This window comes from Oncorhynchus mykiss, chromosome 9, assembly GCF_057628025.1.
Source record: "Oncorhynchus mykiss isolate SJ-2025 chromosome 9, ASM5762802v1, whole genome shotgun sequence".
Lineage (NCBI taxonomy): Eukaryota > Metazoa > Chordata > Actinopteri > Salmoniformes > Salmonidae > Oncorhynchus > Oncorhynchus mykiss.
Window position 1 is genome coordinate 64626448 of NC_143030.1, and position 27347 is coordinate 64653794.

At 39.9% G+C, this 27347-nt stretch overlaps 2 protein-coding genes and 1 pseudogene across 3 annotated transcripts; 2 read left to right on the forward strand and 1 right to left on the reverse strand.

Moving 5' to 3' along the window:
- Positions 1-5431: 5431 nt before the first annotated feature.
- On the reverse strand, positions 5432-9203 carry LOC110533026 (melanocortin receptor 3-like). The gene has a single exon (XM_090185010.1). It carries the CDS (start codon positions 6485-6487, stop codon positions 5492-5494), a length of 996 nt encoding a protein of 331 aa, XP_090041136.1. The 5' UTR covers positions 6488-9203; the 3' UTR covers positions 5432-5491.
- On the forward strand, positions 9134-20695 carry LOC110532535 (Na(+)/dicarboxylate cotransporter 3). 2 transcript variants are annotated; one of them, XM_021616520.3, is made up of 13 exons: positions 9134-9433; positions 10042-10307; positions 12546-12709; positions 13599-13659; positions 13782-13961; positions 14747-14872; positions 15067-15159; positions 15427-15531; positions 15666-15763; positions 17966-18078; positions 18281-18442; positions 19136-19273; positions 19380-20695. In XM_021616520.3, the coding sequence occupies exons 1-13, from the start codon at positions 9317-9319 to the stop codon at positions 19566-19568; spliced, it is 1812 nt and encodes a 603-aa protein (XP_021472195.1). In that variant the 5' UTR covers positions 9134-9316; the 3' UTR covers positions 19569-20695. The 2 variants fall into 2 exon arrangements, with proteins under 2 accessions (XP_021472195.1, XP_090041135.1); XM_090185009.1 differs by lacking the exon at positions 10042-10307 and having other exon boundaries at positions 9269-9433.
- A 1486-nt stretch (positions 20696-22181) lies between these two features.
- LOC149981296 (osteoclast stimulatory transmembrane protein-like) lies at positions 22182-23735 on the forward strand (annotated as a pseudogene).
- Positions 23736-27347: the final 3612 nt, after the last annotated feature.

The window sequence follows — 27347 nt, forward strand, 5'->3', positions numbered from 1 at the left end:
TCCTGTTTCAGCATGACAATGCCCCTGTGCACAAAATGAGGTCTATACAGAAATGGTTTGTTGAGATCAGTGTGGAAGAACTTGACTGGCCTGCACAAAGCCATGACCTCAACCCCATTGAACACATTTGGAATGAATTGGAACGCCGACTGCGTGGCAGGCCTAACCGCCCAACATCAGTGCCCAACCTCACTAATGCTCTTGTGGCTGAATGGAAGCAAGTCGCCACAGCAATGTTCTGGTGGAAAGCCTTCCCATTTTTCTTTGGATTTTTGAAATTCTCCTGCGACCTCATTTTTATATCAGGTTTGAGAACTGCGACCCCTTTTCTCCAGCGACCTCATTTTTATACCCTTAGTTTGAGAACTGCTGACTGATACCCTAACTACACCGCTCACGTCGCGTGGGCGAGCGTTGCAAAATAAATGTAGGAATCTATGTTATTCAATTATTGCACACACACTGCTCGTGCGCGTCAACGAGCGTCTGCGTAGAAAAATAGAAGTAATTTCTATTTCTGACGCAGATCGCGCTGCAAGTCCTGCCTCTCCCATCTCCTCATTGGTTTATAGAAGCAGGTACCCACGTGCAATCTCTTCATTGGTTATACCCACGTGGGTGGTTGAAAGATGAACTTTGTTGCCGGTCGTCGTGGTAATACTATGAAAGTTTAGATGCCAATCACCATATAAGTTCAAAGATGAAAAAGCCTGGAAGGAGGAGAGATAACTAGAAACAATTCGGTTGACCGTTTTGTGTGGATTAATTGTCGGTGTAGAGGACCTTGTGCATTTCAGATAAAATAACACCTCAATGTTTATATTTCAGGACAAATTAGCTAGCAACTGCAAGCTAGCTAAATAGGACAAATTAGCTAGCAAGTGCAAGCTAGCTAGCTAAATTGCCATATGTGTTCTCATTTTAGTATCTAGGCTTATTCAGGTAGTGAAGGGATTTTACCAGTTTGCACTTTTGTTCGCACAAGAAACACCTACAGATTTGTTCAATGTATTACACTCCCCATTAACATCAAATCTACTCAATTGGTCACATGCACACGATACAGTGAAATGCTTGCTTGCTAACTCAACTCAACAATGCAGTACAATAACAATGTTAATCAAGAATCAATAACAATGTTAATCAAGAATCAAATGCCAAATACAAAAGTGGCAAAATAACAAGTAGTAATAAAAAGTAGAATAAAAAAATCTAGATCGTAACTGAGTGAACAGTCTGTGGCTCGGGTGACCGGAGTCTGTGATGATCATCCAGGCATTCCTCAGACACCGGCAGAGGTTGTTATGCTGGCACCACTCTGCCAGGGCTCCGACCTCCTCCCTGAAGGCTGTCTTGTCGCTGTCGGGGATCAGGCCTACCAGTGTCGTGTCGTCAGCAAACGTAATTATGGTGTTGGAGTTGTACGTGACCATGCAGTCATGGGTGAACAGAGAATACAGGAGGGTACTGAGCACACACCCCTGGGGGACCCCCGCGTTGAGAGTCAGTGTGGCAGAGGTGTGGTCGCCTACCCTGTCAGGAAGTCCAGGATTCAGTTGCAGAGGGAGGTGTTCACACCCAGTGATTGAGATGACTCAGAAAAGCTACATTTTTGCATAAGAATCTCTCACATCCTCTGCTTGTAGGAGGGCACTATGTCATAACAAACTCACAGGTGTGAGATCTTAATTTGACCAGTATTGTCGCAGCAAAATAATCCTGCAGTAACAGAATTTGAACGTTTAGGGTATTAGCTGGTCAAAATCAGGCTCTATGAAAAATGTAGCACTGTTAATATAACCTATGTTAGTGAATTTATGTAACACCTGCGTTGGAGGAAAATTCTTAGCAACAACAGAGTGATCAGCTTGCATTTAAACCTCTGTCGTATCTCTGTCTGTCTGTTTGTCTGTGCTATGTTTCCCTGTTTAAAAACACCCCATCAAGAATGTATGTGTAACCAACAACTAAGAAAATGATTATTTGTTTCGTCATTGATAATCCTCCTACTGCCCATAAAAGGTTTCAGTTCCTGTTTCAGTTCCTGTCCCTGCTTTCTTACCTAAAGGCAAAATTAAAGAGCTATAAATCACCCTCTCCTTATTGTTCTCCAGCCTGTATTGGCCTTAACCTGTGTTTGTGGGGGGGGGGGGGGGGGGGGAGGAATCCAGCTGGTTTAGATGCTGTCCTGCTAGGTGCATTGGCTGACAACATCTACTGAGTACACAGAGGCTAACCCTGACTTGGCATAAAGGGATTACACTGTCTGGTAGAATCAGATTAACGGAACATACTCTATGGATCACATACGTATCATTGAAATGTACAGAGGTGTGTCTTCTCATTGAGGGTCGATTAAATTAGACTAGGCACATAGACTACACAAATAAATAGACTGTGAAAAAATGAGTACTCCACCTGTTGGTGATTTTTTTTTAAACAACCAGAGCTGTGATGCAAACAATTTGGATATCACATTTATATTTAAAAAAAATTGTTATGTAAAAGTAATTTTTCTTAAATAAAAATACTGTCAATATATATATATATGAATCTCATTGCATGTATTTAAGAAAAAGGGATTCATAAAAGCTCAACATGATTTTTCACATGATAAATATTTATCATGTGAAAAATCATATAGGTTCATAGTACTATTCCTTGGTAGATGGCAAATCGTGCAGTGCACACACATGTTGAGCTTTTATGAATCCCTTTTTCTTAAATACATGCAATGAGATTCATTATCCCTGATTTGATACAGACAGGCTACAGCAGACCAGATTATATACAGCTCAGTGCTAAAGTATTCAGACCCCTTGGATTTCTTCACATGTTATTGTGTTACAAAGTGGGATTCAAATGGATTTAATTGTCATTTTCTGTCAACAATCTACACAAAATATTCTGTAATGTCAAAGTGGAGATAAATAAAATAAATTAATTGCATAAGTATTCAGCCCCTTTGTTTAGGCCGGCCTAAATGAGTTCAGGAGTTAAATGTGGCTTAACAAATCCCATTATAAATGACATAGGACTCACTCTGTGTTAAAGAATAGGCGTTGACATTATTTTTGAATGACTAACCCTTCCTATGTCACCCATACAAACAACATCTGTAAGACCCCTTAGTCAGGTATTGAATTTCAAGCAGAGACTCAACTACAAAGACTAAGGAGCTTTTCGAAAGCCTCTTAAAGAAGGGTAGTGATATGTAGATGAGTAACAATAACAAAGCAGACATTGAAAATCTCTTTATGTATGGGCAAGTTAATAATTATGCTGTGGATTATATATTAAACCACCCTGACACATCAAATGTACAGTCCTCCTTCTGAACTGAGCTGCAGAACAGCTCAGGGCTGTAACCATGAGGCCATTGGTGATTTTAAAACAGCTACAGAGTTCAATGTCTGTGATGGCAGAAAACTGAGGATGGATCAACAACACTGTAGTGACTCCACAATAATGACCTAAACGACAGAGTGAAAAGAAGAATACAAATATTCCACAACTTGCATCTTGTATGCAATAAGACACTATACTTCAAAAAAACACAGCAAAACAATACACTTTTTGGCCTAAATGCAAAGCCTTATGTTTAGGGAAAATCCAACACAACAGTAACTGCCTCCTTATTTTCAAGCATGGAGGTAGCTGCATCATGGTATGGGTATGCTTGACATAGGCAATTACTAGGAAGTTTTTCACAATAAAAATAAACAGGATGGATCTAAGCACAGACAAAATCCTAGAGGAAAACCAGTTGCTTTACATGAGAGACAGCTGGATAATAACCTACAACATGAGTCCAAATCTACTCTGGAGTTGTTTATCAAGAAGACAGTGAATGTTACTGAGTGGCCAAGTTACAGTTTTTAGTCAAATCTGCTTGAAAATCTATAGTAATACTTGAAAATAGCTGTCTAGCCAACATTCCCAACATCTTGACAGTGCTTGAAGAATGTTTTAAAGAATAATGGGCAAATGTTGCACAATCCAGGTGTGCAAAGCTGTTAGAGACTTGCCCAGAAAGACTCACAGCTGTAATCAATGACTAAGGTGTTTCTAACATGTATTGATTGACTCAGGGAGCTGAATACATATGCAGTGAAAAAATTATAGTTATTTCATTTCTATGAATCTTTAAAAAAATGTCTTTGACTTTGACATTACAAGAGCATTTTGTGTAGATTGTAAAAAAATGTTAACAATTAAATCCATTTTAATCCCACTTTGTATCACAATAGAATGTGAAGAAATCCAAGGGGAATTCATACTTTTGCAAGGCACTGTAAATCACCCTATTGTTTGTTTAGGGATGTTTTTTATTCATCTATCTATATTCACATTCTGCTAATGTGTCTTCCTTGCAGTCAAGGTAAGTCAAGGTAAGAATCAAGGTAAGAATATAATTCATAAAATTAGTCACTCATGGTCAATTTTAATCTTTCAATTTTTTACTGTTTGCTTCTCACATTTTCACAAACACTACGTACACATGAAAACATCTTCCCAATAGCAAAGCCACTAAGCCAAACCTGCATGTCACAACAATGTCCATATACACAGTGTCCATATACACAGTGTCCATATACACAGTATCCATATACACAGTATCCATATAACAATGTCCATATACACAGTGTCCATATACACAATGTCCATATACACAGTATCCATATACACAATGTCCATATACACAGTATCCATATACACAGTGTCCATATAACAATGTCCATATACACAGTATCCATATACACAGTGTCCATATACACAGTATCCATATACACAGTGTCCATATACACAGTATCCATATACACAGTGTCCATATAACAATGTCCATATACACAGTGTCCATATAAGAATGTCCATATACACAGTATCCATATACACAGTGTCCATATACACAGTATCCATATACACAGTGTCCATATAACAATGTCCACATACACAGTATCCATATACACAGTGTCCATATAACAATGTCCACATACACAGTATCCATATAACAATGCCCATATACACAGTATCCATATACACAGTGTCCATAAAACAATGTCCATATACACAGTATCCATATACACAGTGTCCATAAAACAATGTCCATATACACAGTATCCATAAAACAATGTCCACATACACAGTATCCACATACACAGTATCCACATACACAGTATCCATATACACAGTGTCCATATAACAATGTCCATATACAGTGTCCATAAAACAATGTCCATATACACAGTGTCCATAAAACAATGTCCATATACACAATGTCCATATACACAATGTCCATATACACAGTGTCCATATAACAATGTCCATATACACAGTATCCATATACACAGTGTCCATATAACAATGTCCATAAACACAGTGTCCATATAACAATGTCCATATACACAGTATCCATATACACAGCGCATTGAACAACCACATTGAAAGCCTTTTCTGTGCCTTTTTGAAAATGACCAACAACTACAACCCTTCAGTATTTACAGTGGAAAATACTACAAGTGGCACTGAAACAACAGAGGATCTCCTTGAAGGTTTTGCGCATCTCGAGACTGCGGAAGGCATAGATAACGGGGTCTATGACAGAGTTACACATGATGAGCACCAGGTAGGTGGTAAAGTGGGACATGTAGCAGACACAGAGCTGGTTCTTGGGACAGGTGATGAGGAGGATGAGGTGGAGGAAGAAAGGTGCCCAGCAGCATACGAACACCCCTAGGAGGATGGTGATGGTGATGGCTCCCTTCATGCAGGTCCTCTGGGGCACCACACCCTCCGCGGGAAGAACAGCAATGCGCTTGATGTGAAGCCTCGCCAGCAGGAACATGTGAACATACAGAGTGGCCATGAGCACCAGCATGGTGAAGAACATGATGATCAGACACACAACGACTGCCTTGCTCTCTGAGTAGACGATGAAGACTATCCCACAGAACACACATGTCAGCCAGATGCCACCGATGGCCAGGACAGCCCGCCGCATCGTCACGATGCTGTGGTAGCGTAGGGCATAGAAGATGGTCACGTAACGGTCAATGGTGATAGCTAAAAGGTTACAGATTGAGGCCACCAGGGAGATACAGATGATGGAGTCAAAGAAGTTGTCCATGAGTTGAATAAAGTGGTCATCTGCCACAATAAACCGACTGTTCAGCGCAGCGATAACCACCGTCTCTAGTGAGTTGGAGACACTCACAAGCATGTCAGCAGCAGCAAGACTACACAGGAGTACGTACATGGGTGAGTGGAGGTTCTTGTTCTTGACCACTGCCAAGATCACCAAGATATTCTCCAGAAGGCTGACGATCCCCAGTGTCAGGAACACCTCAGCTTGGATGTGGACTGCCTCACACAGACCAGGCTCGATGCCGGTCAGGTTCCCCTGTTCGTCCTCCCCAGCCAGAGACTCCCTGGTGGTTTCATTGAGCTGAAGGTCCAGCGGCAGCAGATGTCTATAAGTGTTGTTCATCAGGTGGGAATTTGGACAACAGTTCACTGAGGGAGATGCAGGAATGCAGGGATACAAGTTAGTGAGTGAGCCACCTGCCCCTTAAGAGCCTCTTCTGGAGCCCTGCTGCTGAACGTTTTTACTCCTCCTCTGAGATCAGAGCTAGAGAGAACTGTGGTTATCTGTTTTGCTCCTGAGCTCTGAGAGCACTGTAAGCCCCCCCCCGGTCCAATTCAATGAACACACAGATAGCCTGAACATGGGTGTTTGTGTATACACACACATACACATAAGGACACTTGTGCGCAAACACACATTCAGTAGTTTGACATAGACTAAGTTGTTTCACGTTACGCAATTTTCACTTGACCTGATAATACTTCATCGATGACAGTAGCCCTTTCCTGCAGTCAAATTACCTAGTGGCCTCAGGGGTGGAATGTTATTCATATTTTCTTATGTACATGTCATAACCAGTCATAAAATAATGCAATATATGTCACAACAGGTGTAAATATATGGGTCATGACAGTGTTACGAGATATTATGACAGGTTATGACAAGTTATGTCAGTTGTTATAAAATTGTATGACATGGTTATGACTGTGTCATAAAGTGTTATGACAATGGCTGTCAAATAAAGTGTTAGCAATATTTTTCAAAATGTCATAATTAATAAACATTATTTCAATTTTGTTATATTTCAGTCTTTTGTGATGTATGTAAAGTGCAATATTCGGATGCAAGCTCAAAATGGAATACATTTCAACTCAATATCTGACATGGTCCAGGAGTCCATTACCATGTGTGTGAGGTGTATACTTTTGTTTCAAAGTAGATTTGTTTAATACTACCAAGAAACTAGCCCACTGCAGTAAAAGGTTCATTCTATTTGACTGCCTTCTTGAAAGTAAAAATAACCTAGCTAATTGAGAAACTTACAGTTAATTCAACTGACAAGACCGATGGTGCATGTAAAATCTAAATCGAGAAGAATCATTGTTTCAAAAGTAGCTCTTTTGCACAAAATTATTTAAAACAAAGAGATTTGGTAAAAATTGCATTTTAGCATTTCGTTCTTATAGTAGCTACTTGCTAGAACCTGAGACATATGTCCTTATTCTCTCTATGAGACTTGTCAGAACATATATGCATAAGAACAGGTCTAACCCTTTCTGTCTGTTTGCATTTCATCCAAGATAGCATTACACAACTGGCATGGATTAAGACTTTTTTGTTGTTGTTGTGATCTTTACACATGAGGTGGGAAGACAGTTGATGTGCAGTCAAGCTGGAAATGCCAATATTCAGGGTCATAGCAGGTAAAAAGTAAACGGGGCCATTTTTTTCATCTAAGAGCATAGTTGCTTAGTTGTACTGGTTGCTAAGCGTAAACCACAATGTCATGTCCTAATCTGGTTCAATAGACAAAGTTAGTCTGGGGATGAGGTTATTGTTATGACTCATGGCTTTCATAACCAAGTCTTTATAACAATTCAATAATGATGAGATGGGAGACGGGAATCAGTTAAGCTATTGGCATCTCAACATATACAACTCCCATGAAGCTCTGCGGCAAAACCCCAATACACAACAGTTATGGTTAGTCCATTGCCTGTAGCTATGGCTGACTGTCTGTCTTTAACCTTCTCCTCACCTAAACTGCATGCACCCTGTTATTCTGATTATGTTATTTAGCAGGAAGAATACCGAATAATATATTTATATGAGTAAAATGTCACTTGTGCAGATCACAAACTCGTTATTATCGTTGCTGAGGGGTCTTTCTTCATTTAAGAAACTTTAATATTAATAGGTTTACACACATACTGCATTTTTCACACATACCACAAACCAGTTTGTATGTATGACACAAGTTATGACACCAGAGGGCACCTCTGCATCACAGATAATAGTTCAACTGTGGAAAGTACTGCTTATTACCGTGACCAAGAACAATGGAGGATTGGCGCTGACCTCTAGGAGGCCACCAGAGTCGTGCCAGCAGTGAAGAGACTGTTTCTGGCCAGGGTAGTTATAAATGGCTTTAGAAAGCTGAATAGAGAGGCAGCTACTCCTGTGGGAGAGAAACAAACCTGCCATTGCCTTCTATTGAGCATTGCCAGATCAGACAGTTGGCTACCAAGTTTTTATCCTGCTTTTAACACCAATGTCTTTTAAAGTAGCCTATGTCCTCACTTCACATTTGTAGATGGAGAATTTACGAGCTGATGTGAAAAGATCTGATATGATTGGTCAAAAGACCAATTAGTGAGAAAAATACCAGAATTGGGCTTCCAGGTGTAAATGCTGCCTATTTAAACTGTGTATTACAGTGTTACAGATTACCATTGTAATCTCCATGTATTTTGTCTTCATTTGTTTCCAAACATGTGATTTCTGCTAAATTTGGACCTTTATGGCACATGTCTGTGGTTCAAGTCCCTATCCTCTTAAAATGAAGTTTACATGGTTTACCTATATGGCCCCCTGTGTGATCAACCATGGATGATGATGGAAGCAGTTTTTGATGACTGTTGACATGGCTTGCATCCATTTTGCAGAGAGGAACCAGAAAGACAAGACTACTGGAATTGTTAACATGTTGGTTATTATCAGTAAAACACAAGAAATCACATACCAATTGTGCAACCACAGAGCAAGCTCAGCTTGCGCGCGCATCCCTAATAACTTGAACAATGCGTTATGAGTTAACCTGTAAACCAATAGTTAATCTTCTCCAAGAGTGCAAAAACAACGGAGTCAAAGTGATAAAACTGAGGCTTCAAAATTCTGCACTCCGGCATCATATACCAAGCGTAGGTGCACTTCAATAAAATAATATTCGTCATGGAAATGGAAACAATATCAACGTTCGCTAAGAAGCTTTGGTGCGTCAAGAAACAACTTATTCTAGTCCTCACTCCGCTTATTCTCCTCCCGTTAATTTTTGGTCTACCGGAAAAGGTAAGTGGTTATTGGAAGAAACACAAATCTTGTTACTCTAACCATTTATTTCTCTAACTCACAAGAAAAACTAGTTTTATAACTGTATATAACTAAGCCAAATTGCTGAACCACATCAAATTGTCATGACCTACTACTGAAAGTCAGGCAATGGTTAAATACAGTATTGCCACATAGCCTAAAACTGATATGATTAATAATATCCACACCTGCCTTTAAATCTGAACACCCATTAAACCAATATCTGTTGGAATAAGACTTCACTGAAATTAGAATCAGGATCATAAAACATGCCATTAGAACAGGACATGGTCCCGCTTCATCATATAGCTAAAACATCAATCCTCACATTAATAATAACTTGACCCTAACTCCATTCACCCCTCTTAATCATAGCCATAACCCAATTGGAGACCTAACCAACCAATCTGAGACCTAACACAGCTATTAATAACTTCATGGGCTTAATTTTGCAATTTCAGCCACAGAAAAAAAGTACATTCCTTATACATTTGTCTTTCCACAGCGTGATACAAACATTAATGAAATAGATCACCTTTGGCATTTACTCTTAATGTTCACCAACATGTTTCTGTTATGTTTTTCAGGAGGGGAAATGTCTGTATGTGGTGCTGCTAATGGCTGTGTTCTGGTGCACAGAGGCTCTTCCCTTAGCTGTCACTGCCATGCTACCTGTTTGCCTCTTTCCAACAATGGGAATTATTCCATCCAAAAAAGTCTGCCCTCAGTACTTCCTCGATACAAATTTTCTCTTTCTCAGTGGTCTTGTGATGGCGTCAGCTATCGAGGAATGGGGTCTGCATCGCAGAATAGCTCTGAAAGTTCTTAAGATTGTTGGAGTCAAACCAGCCTGGTGAGAAGTCTATATCGCCATATATACATTTATCATCATTTATATTTTGGGATTATTTTCCATTATCTAATATGAATCCACTACATATGGTAAAACATACATAATCATGTTTTTACAAAAAATAAAATGTACATTTTGATTGAACCTTTATTTAACTAGGCAAGTCAGTTAAGAACAAATTCTTATTTAATGACGGCCTACAAAAAGGCAAAAGGTGTCCTGCAGGGACGGGGGACTGGGATTAAAAATGTAAAATAAATATGAATGAAGATATTGAGATAAAACTGTCCAGTTTGAGTGTTTGTTGCAGCTCGTTCCAGTCGCTAGCTGCAGTGAACTGAAAAGAGAAGCGACCCAGGGATGTGTGTGCTTTGGGGACCTTTAACAGAATGTGACTGGCAGAACGGGTGTTGTATGTGGAGGATGAGGGCTGCAGTAGATATCTCAGATAGGGGGGAGTGAGGCCTAAGAGGGTTTTATAAATTAGCATTGCAAATGGTATACAGAGATGACCAGTTTACAGAGGAGTATAGAGTGCAGTGATGTGTCCTATATGGAGCATTGTTGGCAAATCCGATGGCCGAATAGTAAAGCACATCTAGCCGCTCGAGAGCACCCTTACCTGCCAATCTATAAATTATGTCTCCGTAATCTAGCATGGATAGGATGGTCATCTGAATCAGGTTTAGTTTGGCAGCTGGGGTGAAAGAGGAGTGATTACTATAGAGGAAACCAAGTATAGATGTAACTTTAGCCTGCAGCTTTGATATGTGCTGAGAGAAGGACAGTGCACCGTCTAGCCATACTCCTAAGTACTTGCATGAGGTGACTACCTCAAGCTCTAAACTCTCATAGGTAGTAATCACACCTGTGGGAAGAGGATCATTCTTCTTAGCAAACCACATGACCTTTGTTTTGGAGGTGTTCAGAACAAGATTAAGGGTAGAGATAGCTTGTTGGACACTAAGAAAGCTTTGTTGGAGAGCATTTAACACAAAATTCGGGGAGGGGCCAGCTGAGTGTAAGACTGTATCATCTGCATTTAAATGGATGAGAGAGCTTCCTACTGCCTGAGCTATGTTGTTGATGTAAATTTAGAAGAGCGTGGGGTCTAGGATCGAGCCTTGGGGTACTCCCTTGGTGATAGGCAGTGGCTGAGACAGCAGATTTTCTGACTTTATACACTGTACTCTTTGAGAGAGGTAGTTAGCAAACCAGGCCAAAGACCCCTCAGAACCACAAATACTCCTCAACCAGGCCAATACTCAAGAAAGCCAGTCAGTTGATTATTGACAAGTTTTTCCAACACTTTTGAGAAACAGGTCAAAATATAAATAGGCCTATAACAGTTAGGATCAGCTTGATCTCCCCCTTTAAATAAAGGACAAACCGTGGCTGTCTTCCAAGCAATGGGAACCTCCACAGAAAGGAGAGACAGGCTTAAAATGTTTGAGATAGGCTTGGCGATGATAGGGGCAGCAACCTTAAAGAAGAAAGGGTCTAAACCATCTGACCCAGATGTTTTTTTGTGGTCAAGTTTAAGGAGCTGCTTTAGCATCTCGGACTCAGTGACCGCCTGCAGGGAGAAACTTTGTAGCGGGGCAGGGGAAAAAGAGGGAGAAGCATCGGGGAGAGTCACATTAGAAGGGGTGGGAGATGAGGAAATGTTGGATGGGCAAGGTGGCATGGCTGAGTCAATTAGGAATCCTGACTTAATGAAGTGGTGATTATAGAGCTCAGCCATGTGCTTCTTGTCAGTAACAACCACATCATCAACATTAAGGGACATGGGCAGCTGTGAGGAGGAGGGTTTATTCTCCAGGTCATTAACCGTTTTCCAGAGCTTCTTGGGGTTAGACCCACAGAGAGAGAACTGCTCCTTACAGTAACTAACTTTGGCCTTCCAGACAGCCTGAGTGCACTTATTTATCATTTTCCTGAATGACAGCCAGTCAGCCTGAGTATGCGTGTGCCGAGCCTTTCGCCAAATGCAATTCTTACGGTGGATTACGGTCGAACCAGGGGCTAAATCTGTTTTTAATTCTCATTTTCTTTATGGTGGTGTGTTTGTTAACAATCCCACTGAAAATTTCAAATAAGAAGGTCCAAGCGTCTTCGAGCTGATTCTCTACCATTTTACATAGGCCAGTTGTTATCAACAATGTTATTAATAATCATAGTATTGATTTGTCACTCCACTTACACCTGACCCATGTGCCCATCTCTCTCCCCATACAGGTTGATTTTGGGAATGATGATCACATCTGCCTTCCTGTCCATGTGGCTCAGCAACACAGCAACAACGGCCATGATGCTTCCCATTGCTAACGCCATCCTGGAGAGCCTCTTTGGGGACCTGGCCACTCTGAAGGAGAACTGCAAGGTGAAAGAGGAGACAGAGGGTGAGTTGCTGTGTAGGGTTTCTCCAACTGTCCCACATACATCTAGCGAAAATATTAAGACCTATACAGTAGCTAAGCCAGGACAAATTTAGTCTATCAACACTGAAGGGTAGAATTAATGCTAATTGTTTGTAGTGCTTACCCAAGGGTGTCAAACTCAATCCTTGGAGGGACAAGTGTCTGCTGATTTTATTTTTTTCCTTTCAATTTGTGTCCAGTTAAGACCTATACAAACAAGTGAGAGGAGTTCCTAACTGATCAGTGACCTTAATTAATCAAGAAAATAAGGAGGAGCGAAAACCCACAGACACTCGGGCCTCTGTGGAATGAGTTTGACACGTGCCTTACATAGAAGAACAGATTATACTTTAATTTTCCACATTAAAACAGTTTTAATGTTTCCACATTAAAACTGTAATAGGTAACTCAAGGTGTGAACTTCGTACAACTACTGTACCTTTTCTATCATATTGCCTTCAGAGCACGACATGTCAAGTTATTCAATATTAAAATGGTAATTTATTGATTATAGTAGCCACCTTTCAAGTCATTTATTAAATATGACAGAGGTCTACAGACAACCTAGTTAGAAAACTGAAACTCACAAGCTTTGATTACATATCAATTGTTAATATCTCTGTTATAGCTTGTCTCATTCATACTATAGCTATGTGTACCGTAGCATCAAACCAGTTGGTTTATGGGAAATGTATTGATTCTCCGTAGAGGCAGTTACACTTAGATAACCCCCTAAATCTCCTTCAAATTGGTATTCAATATGAGATTATTATGTCTAAGCCTGTCCTTAAAAATATTTTGTAATTTGTCACTGCACAGTGAACAATGGAGAGAATAACTCTAACAACCTGTTAACTTCAACATCCATCAGGTCAATCACAAGTAAAGCTGCATTCTCTGCCCTCTGAAAAACAGATATTGTCTATAGATGGGTAAGAAAGGAAGCATAAACAAACTGAACAATTTTAGCTCTCGTGTTGGATTCATGGTTATCATGTAGCTATTTACTAGCATTGTTACAATCTGGTTACATTTCCCTATATTATATCTTAAGAACTGATGGGATGGTGCGGTCAAATGGGAGGACTGCACAGGAGATCAGGACAGAGTCAGAGTACCAGATGAAGGTGTGGAAAGGCTTCCTGATCTGTATCCCATACGCTGCCAGTATCGGAGGGACTGCCACCCTGACAGGCACGGCGCCAAACCTTATCCTCATTGGACAACTTAAGAGGTACCCAAGTTCAGGACTTGACTGATCTCTCTTTCTGCTACTGCATCTGTACATACCCTCTCATAGACCTCACAGGCCCATCAGATAGAACAATAAAGGTATGTAAGGAGAAAAGGTATCCCCGAGAAGGTCTATGAAAGGGTTTTAACCATTAGAAGGTCTATGAAAGGGTTTTAACCATTATGAAAAAAGATGAGTACTGTTCTCCCCCCCCCCCCCCCAAGTTGGCTGGATGTCGTTTGGGTGGTGGACCATTCTTGATACATGCGGGAAACTGTTGAGTGTGAAAAACTCAGCAGCGTTGCAGTTTTAGTATAAGAGATGTTTGAAAAGACCGCTGGAAATTTCAGACGGTTTTGGTGGGATGGAGTTTTGGCCTGCCTGGTGACATCACCAGGCTGTAAATGAGTCAATAGACCAATAAGAAAGATAGACCTCTCTGCCAACCTCTCTGCCAACACCTAGTTTTCAGTTTTCCCCTCCCCACTCAGACAGTCCTAGCTAAATTCTTTCTTGAGAAATTGCTCTTGCTAAGAGGCTATTTATTATTATTTATTTTTTTACCATTTTAATTGAAAACAAATTACAGTAAGGTACTTAATTGTTACCCAGAAATGATATGATATTGAGGACCTTTAAAGGCATATGACACCAACCTGACAACCTGAGTTAGGATTTTACTGGCAAATAGCTGTTTGAAGAACAATGTTACATTTTAGACCATAAAATACTACTTTTTTCATGTTTGCTGTACAGTTTTTGACAGTTGCTTATTTGTGTCCTAGTTACTTCCCAGAGTGCGACTTGATAAATTTTGGCTCTTGGTTTGCATTCGCCTTTCCTCTCATGGTGCTCTTCCTCATCTTGGCATGGCTGTGGATTTCTTTCCTCTACGGGGGCTTGAATTCGCGGTATGGTGGTCAAATCAAATCTAAGTTCCTCAAAAGTGTGTAATATAAAAACGTGACTATAGATGATCACATAGGTAGTCTGTGATAGAGTTCTAGGACTTCTGCCTGTACACTTTTTAAAATAATATGAAGTAATACATTCTCCTACCTGTCAGATACATTCACACTATTTTAATACCATTTGTTGTGTTCAGGTTATGTGTGAAGAAACAGGACGAAAGAGCACAAGCAGAGAAAAAAGCAGAGGCTGTTATTGATGAAGACTACAGAAAACTAGGCCCCATAAAGTAAGGGACTCTAGCCTTATCTCTAGACTAAATCACAGGCAACATGCTCTAATCTTAAATCATGCCCTATACCAGCGTTGGCCAATTCTGGTTCAGGAGGGCCACATTGTTTGCATGCTTTAGATTGTTTATTTTAATCAGTTGGATGGAACAAAATCCTGCTAGAACCCTCCAGGACTAAGGATAACCTCTGTTCTAGACCCTCTGTACTTAGTCAGGAGTAATGTAGAATTCCTCAATGACAACAATTTCCATCTTCCATTTTAGTTTTGCAGAAGGATCCATCGCATTCTTTTTCATTTTGTTTGCCGTTCTCCTGTTCACAAGAGATCCCAAATTTGTAACTGGATGGTCCACATTTTTCAACAAAGGGTAAGACAGATAAGCTTGCTACAAGCTAACAAGGCACTGCCCGTTACCTCGGAAATGTCTGTATAATTCACTGGAGGCATGAGGAAACCAGCTGCATCATGACTTCCCCTTCTCTGATTCTCTTCCTACTGTAGGTATGTGTCAGATGCGACCACTGGAGTGATCATTGTGTCAATCCTATTTTTCTTCCCTTCCCAGAAGCCCTCTCTTAGCTGGTGGTTTGATTCTAGAGGTCAGTACTTGAAAGGACATGTCCCAAATAATAAGAAATATGTTTTCGGAATATGTAGATGGAAAATACCACTGCCTCTAGTCATATCACCTTTCTGTACTGATACAGAGGACACATGGGATGTTTTCGAATCAAAAGATTAGATGGAGTGAAGCAGCTGTATGCATATACTGTAGACCAAGGGTTTTAAACTCACATTATTTAAGCAATAAGGCCCGAAGATTGTGGTATGTGGCCAATTTTCCACAGCTAAGGGCTGTTCTTAAGCACAACGCAACACAGAGTGCCTGGATACAGGCCTTAGCCGTGGTATATTGGCCATATACCACAAACCCGAGGTGCCTTATTGCTATTATAAACTGGTTACCAACGTAATTAGAGCAGTAAAAAATCAAAATCAAAATCATACCCATGGTATATGGTCTGATTTACCACGGTTGTCAGCCAATCAGCATTCAGGGCTTGAACCACCCAGTTTATAATATTAATTATACCATGGCATTGTTGAATACTTGTTCCTGATTGGCTTGAAGGGCATTCTAGAGGGTGCATTATTTCCCTATAACGCATGGTATATTTGCACGGTAGAATTCAATGGCTATAGTTCATTCAATGGCTATAGTTAATTCTTCCATGTTCTATATTTGCTTTTGAAAACAAAAGTCAAATTGAAAACATTATTGGCATTGTTGAATTCGATTTTCATAATGGCAAGCTAGAACTCATGGTTTGGTTAGCCAAACTAGCGAGCCTGTTTGGTTACCACGGCAATTACTAATGCACTTGCTAGCTACTTCAGTGGATGTTGAACACAATTCTACCAGCAAATGAACACATTTCTTTAAATTATAGCCATGATATAAAAGGGATAATCAACTTAGGGCTCTATGCATTCTCTGGAAAATAATGAAACTCCTTGGTAGGTCAGTTCCACTCTGCCAGCACGTTGTTGAACACAACTTCTGCATTGTTCATTAATTTCCATAGAATGCAGAGGCCTTTGTTGATTATCCCTTACATCATGCCTCACCAGAAATAAATTACAGTACAGATGTCGTATCTTAATTTGATCACGCTGTTGTTACAGGAATTTTCCTGCACAACGGGAAATTCTAACTTGTAGTGTATTCAAGGTTTAAAAATGATTTTAAAGTTTGTAATTTATACTTTAAAATGTCAGACTTGATTTGCCATAATGAAAAATGTATCAACCTCTACAAAAAATGACAATTAATTATAATCCATATATTAACTCACATTTCCTGTTGCTGCAGGATTATTCTACTGCTGTAGCAAACTGGCTCCAATTAAGATCCTATATCTGTATCATTGACTACTATCAAAGTAGAATATTCTTTCTTTCTTTCATTAGTCCATTTCTGAAGTGCAAAACTTGCATTGGCTCTGTTGTTAGGTACTGTAAATCACCTGAGGAATGTTAATGACGTAGATTAGTCTGAGCAGCATTCTGTTGTGAGGTAAGACTGTAGCCCCTTTGTTTGTGTGATTATTATTAATCTCTCAAAAGTGTGTCGCCACACTTTGGTTTGCTCTGTTTACTACAGTTGAAGTTGGAAGTTTACATACACCTTAGCCAAAGACATTTCAACTCAGTTTTACACAATTCCTGACAATTAATCCTAGTAAAAATTCCCTGTCTTAGGTCAGTTAGGATCACCACTTTATTTTAAGAATGTGAAATGTCAGAATAATAGCAGAGAGAATGATTTATTTCAGATTTTATTTATTTCATCACATTCCCAGTGGGTCAGACGTTTACATACCCTCAATTAGTATTTGGTAGCATTGCCTTTAAATTGTTTAACTTGGGTCAAACGTTTCGGGTAGCCTTCCACAAGCTTCCCACAATAAGTTGGCCCATTCCTCCTGACAAAGCTGGTGTAACTGAGTCAGGTTTGTAGGCCTCCTTGCTCACGCACGCTTTTTCAGTTCTCACCACAAATTTTCTATGGGATTGAAATATTTCTGGCCCAGCGGTACCCGAGAGAAAAACAAAACACCAGCCATGGCCATATTTGGACCCTTAACCCATATTTTAACCCCTAACCCCCACCTTCAGCCTTTTCTTTATTACTCCTTTTCAAGGCCCCTTGCAGGTTAGATATTCTGATATTTCGGTGGTTGACCTGGATTTAGCTGGTGGGCCGAGGTTGATTGTATACCTTGTCATGTTTTCCACAGCATCAAATACTCCATATGTTCCTCTCCTATCATGGAAGAAAGCACAGGAATGTGTCCCGTGGAATATCATTCTGTTGCTGGGTGGAGGCTTTGCCATGGCCAAGGGATGTGAGGTAAAACCATATAATTTACATATAGAATCAATTTGCCCTATGGGTAAAACCTGTTGATGTTTAATGATGCACAAAGATATGAAATCCCTTTAATTCACATTCAAATATCTATTGTGTGGTGATTTATATACTTTTGACCTATTTCTGCTACTACTGAGATGGGGGCTGTCTGTTGATGCTCCGTCCCTGTTGTATAATATAGGAGTCAGGACTGGCGGCGTGGATAGGAGCCTACCTCCAGCCTATTGCCCAGGTCCCCCCTGCTGTGGCCGTCATGTTCATCACAGCTTTCCTGGCCTGTTTCACAGAGTTTGCCAGCAACACCGCCACCATTATCATATTCCTGCCCGTCATCGCTGAACTGGTGAGCTGTCATCTATGACATGACCACAACATTCAACGTTTAGTTCGATGTTTCCATTATTGAGATTGACGTGCCCTGTGGGTATGAAAAGGACAGGCCTACTGTAGTAGGCAATCATTTTGAAGGAAAACATGTATTTTGTGTCTAGTATTTGAATATCCCTTGTTATCTACCAAAAAGCCTTGAACTACATTGGATTACTAATTCATGGATTAGTGTTCCCCATGGGAAAAGATGATGGGGAGGTGCTCTCTTCTCTAATCTCCCACAGCAATTTACCTTTTTAGTGTTTTCCATGGGGTTAACAGATCTGTCAGTGTAGCACCATGGCTGTTGGGTCTATTTGTATGTCTGTTGGACATTAACTACAGTTATCAGTAACCAGTTGTCTTTGGCTGGGAGTGACAATGTCCTGCAGTATCGTTCAATCTAAGCAGTAGTATCACCCACCCAGTATCATCCAGTATCACCACGACAAGTGCGCAATACTTACTTATCTTCAGTAAAATTCCCAAGCCAAATAAATTACTACTAACAAATTGGAATATTGTTGCCAGTTATTGAATGAGAGATGGATTCACTCACTCCTTACTAACGTGTGTGCTCCTTGTGTTTGTCTGAAGAAAAGTGTTTAAAAGTGTTATTATTTTTGTCAAAAGAATAGCAACAAATGTGTTTGTCTCCTCTTGACAGGCTATGTTTGTCAAGGTGAACCCTCTTTACTTTATGATACCTGCGACAACAGGATGTTCATTTGCATTCATGTTGCCAGTCTCCACCCCTCCCAACTCCATTGCCTTTGCATCTGGCCATCTTTTGGTGAAGGACATGGTAAGATCCTTACGCCGATGTACTGTATGACCATATGTCAGACTGTTCCTAAACTTAAAGGTACTGTATTCTATCATATACATCTGTTTGGTTTCTCTATTTACAGGTGAAAACAGGCTTTGTGATGAACATTTTGGGCATTTTATCGGTTTCTCTGGCCATGAACACTTGGGGTCGTGCCATGTTCAGTTTGGAGACTTATCCAGACTGGGCTCGTCCAGTCAACATGTCCAGTACTGTCACAGATATACAGTTCCCCTCCGACTCACCTTTCAACCTTACTAGTTTACCGTAGATCTGAAGCTTATCCAGTATAATTATTATACTGCATTATATAGTAAATACTGTATCATCATTTCTGAATATGTACAAAGTCAATAACTATAGACTTGGGGAGAATTAGCTGTTACTTTAAGTAATTTAGCCTATGGTGTGATGGCTATACCATGTTGCTTAAGTACTGTCCTTTTTCAATCAGTCTACTGTATATGAGTTTAGATTTTTTAACTGTTTATATTTTGTTCAGGCTCTCATTGTGATCTACGTACTCTGTCATGTAGATTATACCAAGTCCTATCAGCTCATTTTCTTGTTTGTCACGAACCCCTGCTCTCCCCAGATGTGTCCTGTGTTTTGCCTTGATTTGTTTTAGATCACTATGACATGTTTCCATTGGAAGATAATTTGTTTGGGCAGGGCGGGGGGCGACAGAATAGACAGTGGTTGGTCTGTCTGTTGTTGTGTTCTCTTCCACAGTTATACAACAAGTCATGTCGGACATAGTTTTTGTCCAGACACCGGTGATGTCTTGTCTCATCTCTCACTATGCTTGCTGAAATGAATTGCATCTTAGTGACGTCTGCTGGTCATTGTGCCACATTGCACTGTTCACTGTGAGCGTCTCATACTGTACCTCATTGTAATATTCCCTGGATAGTGTTTGTGATGGTAATTCTTATTAATTAGGGTGTTAGCAGTCTGCTTGATGATTATAAACCCAATCCATTTCATGACAATCCTCCAAGTCCTCCACCAACTGGTAAATGACACTTGAACTCAATCCTCCATTGATCTTTAGCTGTGTAAACTGTGACTGTCTTGACACATAACAGGAGTTTGTGAATTATTCCTAAAACATACTTACCTAGGCCATGGGGGTCACTGGCTGCATGTGTTTTAACATATTCTTGTAAGTTACACACAGAAGGTCAGTTTCACTTTTCATCGTGTCTTTTAAATCATGATTTTCTGATCTTATTTTATTTGAAATAATCATTAGAAATGTGGTGTGTGGAAATCGAAGTAACTATTTTCTACCATAGCTTTTATTTAGTGTAATACGTTTAGCTTTATCAATGCACATTTTGTAGATTTGTTATTTTCTTAATACTTCTCGTTACCAAATAAAACAATGGCAAATGAGTTAGTGTCTTTTTTCGTCAATCCATGGAATTGATATATTTATCTGATGTCAGTGAGCAGGCACCAACAGACATGCAACACAGTATTATATATAACAGAATAACTTAAAACCATGGGTTAATATTCAGAAGGGGGCCAAGCCTCTATAGTAGTTTTTAATCATTGACCCAAGTGACACAGCATAATATGTAGTAAGGAGAATAGACAGTGCAATCAGGTCTTATTTAACAGCCGTGTGTCTGACAGCACCAAACAAGATACTCAACAAGCCAAATGAGGCTAACCACATTTGAAAGAAGGTTGCATTGAAATGTGGTTTGAACACAATTTTTACATATGCGTCTTTAACCAAGCAGACATACAGTATTTTGCCCCCTATTTCTCTCAAGAATGGTGCAAGGCTGTACATTCCTTATAATGTCTGTTTGGTGTTGTAAAGTGTCTGCAATCTCAAGGTTTGGCACATGGTTAACTCTGCAGAACCCAAAGGTAGTTAGTTACTCAGTGTGAGAGAGGAGTCATTGGGGGAGGCCCCATTAAACAAGACAAACTACAACAGAACACAAGAAACGCAGCAGCACAGGACACACATTAAATAGAAGAACTTACTACGAAATGTTGGAAAAGGAAGTTTGACAAGTAGTACCATACATGAAATTGCTAGACCTTGATGCTCAACCAATCAAATATACAGTAAATGATTTCAACTAGCTGAACATTTAGTTTTGGAAGACTCTGACACATACAATTGATTAGGGCTTGATTAGATCCTTTCCTTTTTCAACTTGTCGAAGGTTCTCTACATGCTCATTGATTCCCAGATAATAAAAATACTTCCTCCTATTAGTCAGTAGAAGTATATATGACTTCCCACAGGGTTATGTTTAGATCTATAAATAGGACACAGATGTAGAATCTTCATTAAAGCCAGTTTGCTATAGCAGGAAAATAATATTGCCGCAACAGGAAATGTGAATTATTAGGTGGATTATAATTAATGGAATTATTTAGTAGGGGTTGATATATTTTTTGTTAGGGCAAATCAAGTCTGACATTTCAAAGTGGAAATTACAAACTTTAGAAGCCTTTTAAATACTCAAATACACTACAAGTTCACATTTCCTGCTTAGCAGGAAAATTCTCAGCAACAAAGGAGTGATCCAATTAGGATCTTACATCTGTACCACACTGCTCATATCCCGTACTACCTTTCAAATCTCCAATACTTACCTAAATTATTAGTCACCAAGTATTGCATTTAAACAACTTTCATCATTTTCAGCTCACACTTTTCTCCAATAACTTGATTCATGGGTTGATTTGTCACTCCTGTCCATGTGAGTGAATGTTAATGCTCATGCTCACAACTTTCATCATTTTCAGCTCACACTTTTCCCCAATAACTTGATTCATCCCCTTTGAGAACAATCTTACACATATCTATGTGACATTGACTGTGAATAAGCTCCTTTTTCAAAAGTTACCCATGCACTGGGAAAGGGAAAGTGCAACTGAAGGTTTTGCCCGCTCTTTTTTAAACTCATCTGAGCTTTTTCAAGAAGCAAAGCGAGATCTCGTTAGATAAGCTATCAAAGTAAAACAGGAAGAACTGAATATTGTTACCAGACAGAGAAAATGTGATCAATTTACTGACATTGACTTGTCAGAGATGAAAAAGAGGTGTATTACAGTACACAAGCAGATTGAGAGTGACTTTTTAAATGCCAAGAAACTGCTAGAGGAGTATACACTTCTGTCAAACAGAATTCTGGCAGCTAACTTTGCAATGTATCTGATAGCTGAATCAGCCTGATACCTAAAGTCACATGTCCTTTCAGTTAAGTTTGACAATGTTTACATCACAAGACAGTTGTTGCAAAAGTCATCTGATGATGGAATCCAAATAAAACCAACTAACCTGAAAAATATGGTTAGTTCTACAAGTTGTAAAATAATAAAACAGGAATTTACCAGATGTCTTGCTCCAATAGTACACTCTTAGAAAAAAGGGTTCTAAAAAGGTTATTTGGCTGGCCCCATTGGAGAACCCTTTTAGGTTCCAGGTAGAACACTTTTGGATTCCTTGTAGAACCCTTTGTGGACAGGGTTCTACATGGAACCCAAAATGATTCTACCTGGAAACCAAAACATTTTTGTTCAAATGGTTCTTCGATGGGGACTGCCAAAGACCCCTTTTAGGTTCTAGATAGCACTTTTTTTTCTAAGAGTGTATTGGTGACTTTGTATTTCATTGTTATTTTTGTGTACCACCTAGTTACAGTGAATGGGCCTTGGCTGTTGGATGCTCCAGCTGCATCTGTCAGCATAGCTGTGAAAATATAAGGTAAGTCAATATTGATACTTTTCGAAATGATATCAGGCACATCCCAGAACATAATGTGACATTACATAATGTGTAGCCTTGAGATCAATAATAATATGATATTGAATAACACATTGGACAAATGGTGACTGGATTTCTCTTTTCTTTGACAGGTTCGGCTGCGCTTCCCAGGCCTACAGTATGTATTATCCCAGCTATCTGTGGGATACAGAACTGGCAAACCTCCACAAGCAGTATGACTGGACATTCAGCCCAGAGGCATTACGCTGTGATGTAGAGCCATCTGCACCAGACCTGAGAGTGAGGGTCTTATTGGCACTACTGTGTCTGGTGGGATACATCATGGTGTTTCTGGAGATCTACACCAGGAGCGTCCTCAGGAAAGTGTCTGCAACCTTCTTCAAAAAGCAGTAGGAAAAGATCATTCATTTCTTATTGAAGAATACAGGTGAAACAGGACAAAAATTTCAACAACACTTTTTAATTTATGCTTTCTATGGACAACGGACCCACTCCAACTCGCATACCACACCAACAGATCCACAGATGACGCAATCTCCATTGCACTCCACACTGCAGTCTACCACCTGGACAAGAGGAACACCTATGTGAGAATGCTGTTTATCAACTACAGCTCAGTGTTCAACACCATGGTGCCCTCCAAGCTCATCACTAAACTCAGGACCCTGGGACTGAACACCTTCTGCAACTGAACCCTGGACTTCCTGATGGGCCGCTCCCAGGTGATGAGGACAGGCAACAACAAAACCGCCACGCTGACCCTCAACACGGGTGCCCCTCAGGGGGGCATGCTTTGTCCCCTCCTGTATTCCCTGTTTACCCACGACTGCATATGACTCCAACATCATTAAGTTTGCTGACAACACAACAGTGGCAGGCCTGATCACCAACAACGATGAGACAGCCTATAGGGAGTAGGTCAATTGCCTGGCATGGCCCTTCCCCTTCAGAAGGCTGAAAAGATTTGGCATGGGCCCTCAGATCTTCAAAAAGTTATACAGCTGCACTATTGAGAGCATCTTGACTGGCTGCATCACCTCTTCGTATGGTAACTGATTGGCATCCGACTAGAGGGAAGTACGTACGACCTAGTAGATCACTGGGGCTGAGCTCCCTGCCATCCAGGACTTCTATACCAGGCGGTGTCAAACAATTGACTAAGACTCCAGCCACCCAAGTCATAGACTGTTCTCTCTGTTACTGCACAGCAAGCGGTAACGATGCACCAAGTCTGGAACCAACACGACCCTTTAGAGCTTCTACACCCGAGCCATAAGACTGCTAAACAGTTAACCGAATAGCTATCCATACTATCTGCATTGAACCTTTTTGGACTTACTCTTTTGACTCATCATGTATGCTACTGTTTATTATCTATCCTGTTACCTCAGTCACTTTACCCCTACCTATATGTACATATATACCTCAATTACCTCCTACCCCTGCACATCGACTCGTTACTGGTAACCCGTGTATATAGCCAAGTTATTGTTACTCATTGTGTACTAATTCCTTGTGTCATTATATTGTTTCTATTATTTTTCTCTCTACATTGTTGGCAAGGGCCCGTAAGTAAGCATTTCACTGTTAGTCTACACCGATTATGTGTGTAAAATGTGATTGATTTGATTTGAAGCTTGACTTGCTGTTATTATTTGTAGTTTAGGGAGACCTCTGCTGTAGAACTAAATAACTGCTTTTAATGCTGTTCCCTGCTCCTGTTTTAATTTCTTGCCATTTTAATAGTTATTTTAGAATCTAAAAAAATAACTTCTGAGTCTCTACAACTGTCAGCTAAGAGAATTTGTCGATTACATTTTTCAATATTTCCAAATTCAACTGATTCTGTAATATACAAAATAGATTGGAAAAAACATAAACTCCAAAATGACACAAGCAGGCTTGTGGCGAAATCTGCACAGAGCCTTCACCGTGCACTGCCACTTTAAGAGCGCATGAGCAGTAAGGAAGAAGAATATAAAGAGAGCTCGTTCAGCTCTTTGGGGAGGGGCTCTTTGGTGGCGCGACAGTTTGATTGTGTGTGCTGTGCTGCAGAAGTTTTGTTTGTTTTCAGCGTGTGTAGTTTATAGAGTGTTTAACTCAATCATCGGTGTAATCGCGTGGTCGTGGTTGTTTTCGTTTGGGACCGCACCCGTTATGGATCGCATGGATTAGTAGCAACATTGTTGCGAAGCTTTAACATACAAACCATCGGACAGTCAGACAGTACACCTGCACGCCTGAAGACCACAGCTAAGATCTCTCTTGTTCTCTTTCTCTTTTTCTCTTCCCTCTATCGTTCCAGTGCTTTACCCTGCAACAGACTCTCTATTTTTCCAATGCACTTCCCATTGAAGTTCTATAGAGCTGGACTATTATTGCCCTGCCAGAAGTATTTGGACATTTTAGTTAAAAGGGAGGTTGCTTGCAAATTGTGTATTGTTATGTGAACTGTATTGAGATGTACTAATGACACGTGGCCGAGAAGACTGGACATTTTTAAGGCCTTTGTTGTGTCGATGAACACCCCCCACATTCATACCCTCTGCACTCATCCACTAGAAAATAATACAGATTATTGCAAATCCTATGTTGATGACTGGGTTTATTCTTGTATGCAGTTGCTGTTGAATTGCTATGCCATTATTAGTATTAGTATTATTGTATGAGGTATTCTTGTTGGGGTTACCCCTGTGCTGGAATGTGGGTTTTATATGGTGTGTATTCTCTTTTCTCTCCACTGGCTATCTGGTAAACAGGCTACACTCTAGGCAGTCTCTTCTGCTGATGTGTGTGGGTCTGGTAGTGGTTCTCTCTATTCTACTCTTTTCCTTTCGGCATGGTTAATACCTGCCTGGCGCCCGAACAAAAACTTTCTTTACCCCTCTCTAATAAATACTGCTACAGGCTTATCCCTGTGTTAAAATACAATCAATGAATCCAGTGCCAACATCCTGCCCTCCTTGATTCAAAGGGCCTGTTGTCAAGCCCTGGCCATAGAGAGGCTTTTTATTCTCTATTTTGGTTAGGCCAGGGTGTGACTAGGGTGGGCATTCTATGTTCATATTTCTATGTTTTTGTATTTCTTTGTTTTTGGCAGGGTATGGTTCTCAATCAGGGACAGCTGTCTGTCGTTGTCTCTGATTGAGAACCATACTTAGGTAGCTCTTGCCCATATGGGTTTTGTGGGTAGTTGCTTTCTGTTTTTGTGTCTGCACCAGACAGAACTGTTTCGGTTGTTTTGTCATTCAGTGTTCTGTTCTATTAAATAATGATGAACACGTACCACGCTGCACCTTGGTCCTTACCTTCTTCCACCAACAGCCGTTGCACCTGTTGAGGACAGGGCATCCTGTTATTGAGTCACAGTAATATGACCTTTCTCCTGGTTGTGGAGCACCACTTTATGCCCAGACTGCCTCCTCTCAACAATACACTCATGTGACCATGTTTCTAGACTAAATAAATACCATACAACCCCAAGTGTTTTCACTCAATCTTTTATATTGTAAAAGGTTGACGCTTTAAAAGATGTTGATAAAACACATTTTATTCCGCTTGAGGAACAGGACCATATATTACTTTATTTCTTACTGCAAGGAAGAACTCCACAATCCACAGATGACAGTTGGTTTGATGTCTACATAGCCTCACTAGGTGTCACTAAGTGCATTTGAGATGCTTTTATGGCACAAGTAGGCTATGAAAAACACTCATTATACTCTTTACATGATCATAAAACTCAATGAAAATCTGTGTCAATAAACAATTTTTACAATTACATTTATTAGACTCAGATTCATGTTCAGAGGGGAAATATTTTGGCAGTCTTACAGTATGACATTTCATGTGCACAAATTAATTAATAAAATAATGCTTTAAAATCCACATATAACAAGAATGATTATTGTTTTAGTGTTTTGGTATTACTGTTTATTTCTGGTCAATAATGGTTTAGATTGTGTAAAACTTATTTTCATATGACACAAACTAATTTAAAGTCTCTCAGAGCAAAAACTGTTTCTGTAACTCTTGAACTTATGTTGGAATACACAAACTGTTTTAATTTGTCATATATTAAAAAGGCTTCTGCATTTTTATCAGCACATTACTTTCAACTCCCAGAAGGCATCAGAAGGCTATTTTAGCCAGTGTATTAATATAATGCCTGTTCATCTATTTTTAATCCAGCCATTTTGTCCCTTTTCATTTTTTGTCATGTTTACCCCATCAAGACTGTCAAGATAATATGCTTTGTTGCTGTGAGGCCTGGAAAAAACGTATCAT

Coding starts and splice junctions, on each gene's coding strand:
- LOC110533026 (XM_090185010.1), bottom strand. CDS start 6,487: ATGAACAACACTTATAGACATCTGCTGCCGCTGGACCTTCAGCTCAAT.
- LOC110532535 (XM_021616520.3), top strand. CDS start 9,317: ATGGAAATGGAAACAATATCAACGTTCGCTAAGAAGCTTTGGTGCGTC. Junction 9,434..10,041: donor TTTTTGGTCTACCGGAAAAG/GTAAGTGGTTAT, acceptor TATGTTTTTCAG/GAGGGGAAATGTCTGTATGT. Junction 15,160..15,426: donor AGAAAACTAGGCCCCATAAA/GTAAGGGACTCT, acceptor CTTCCATTTTAG/TTTTGCAGAAGGATCCATCG.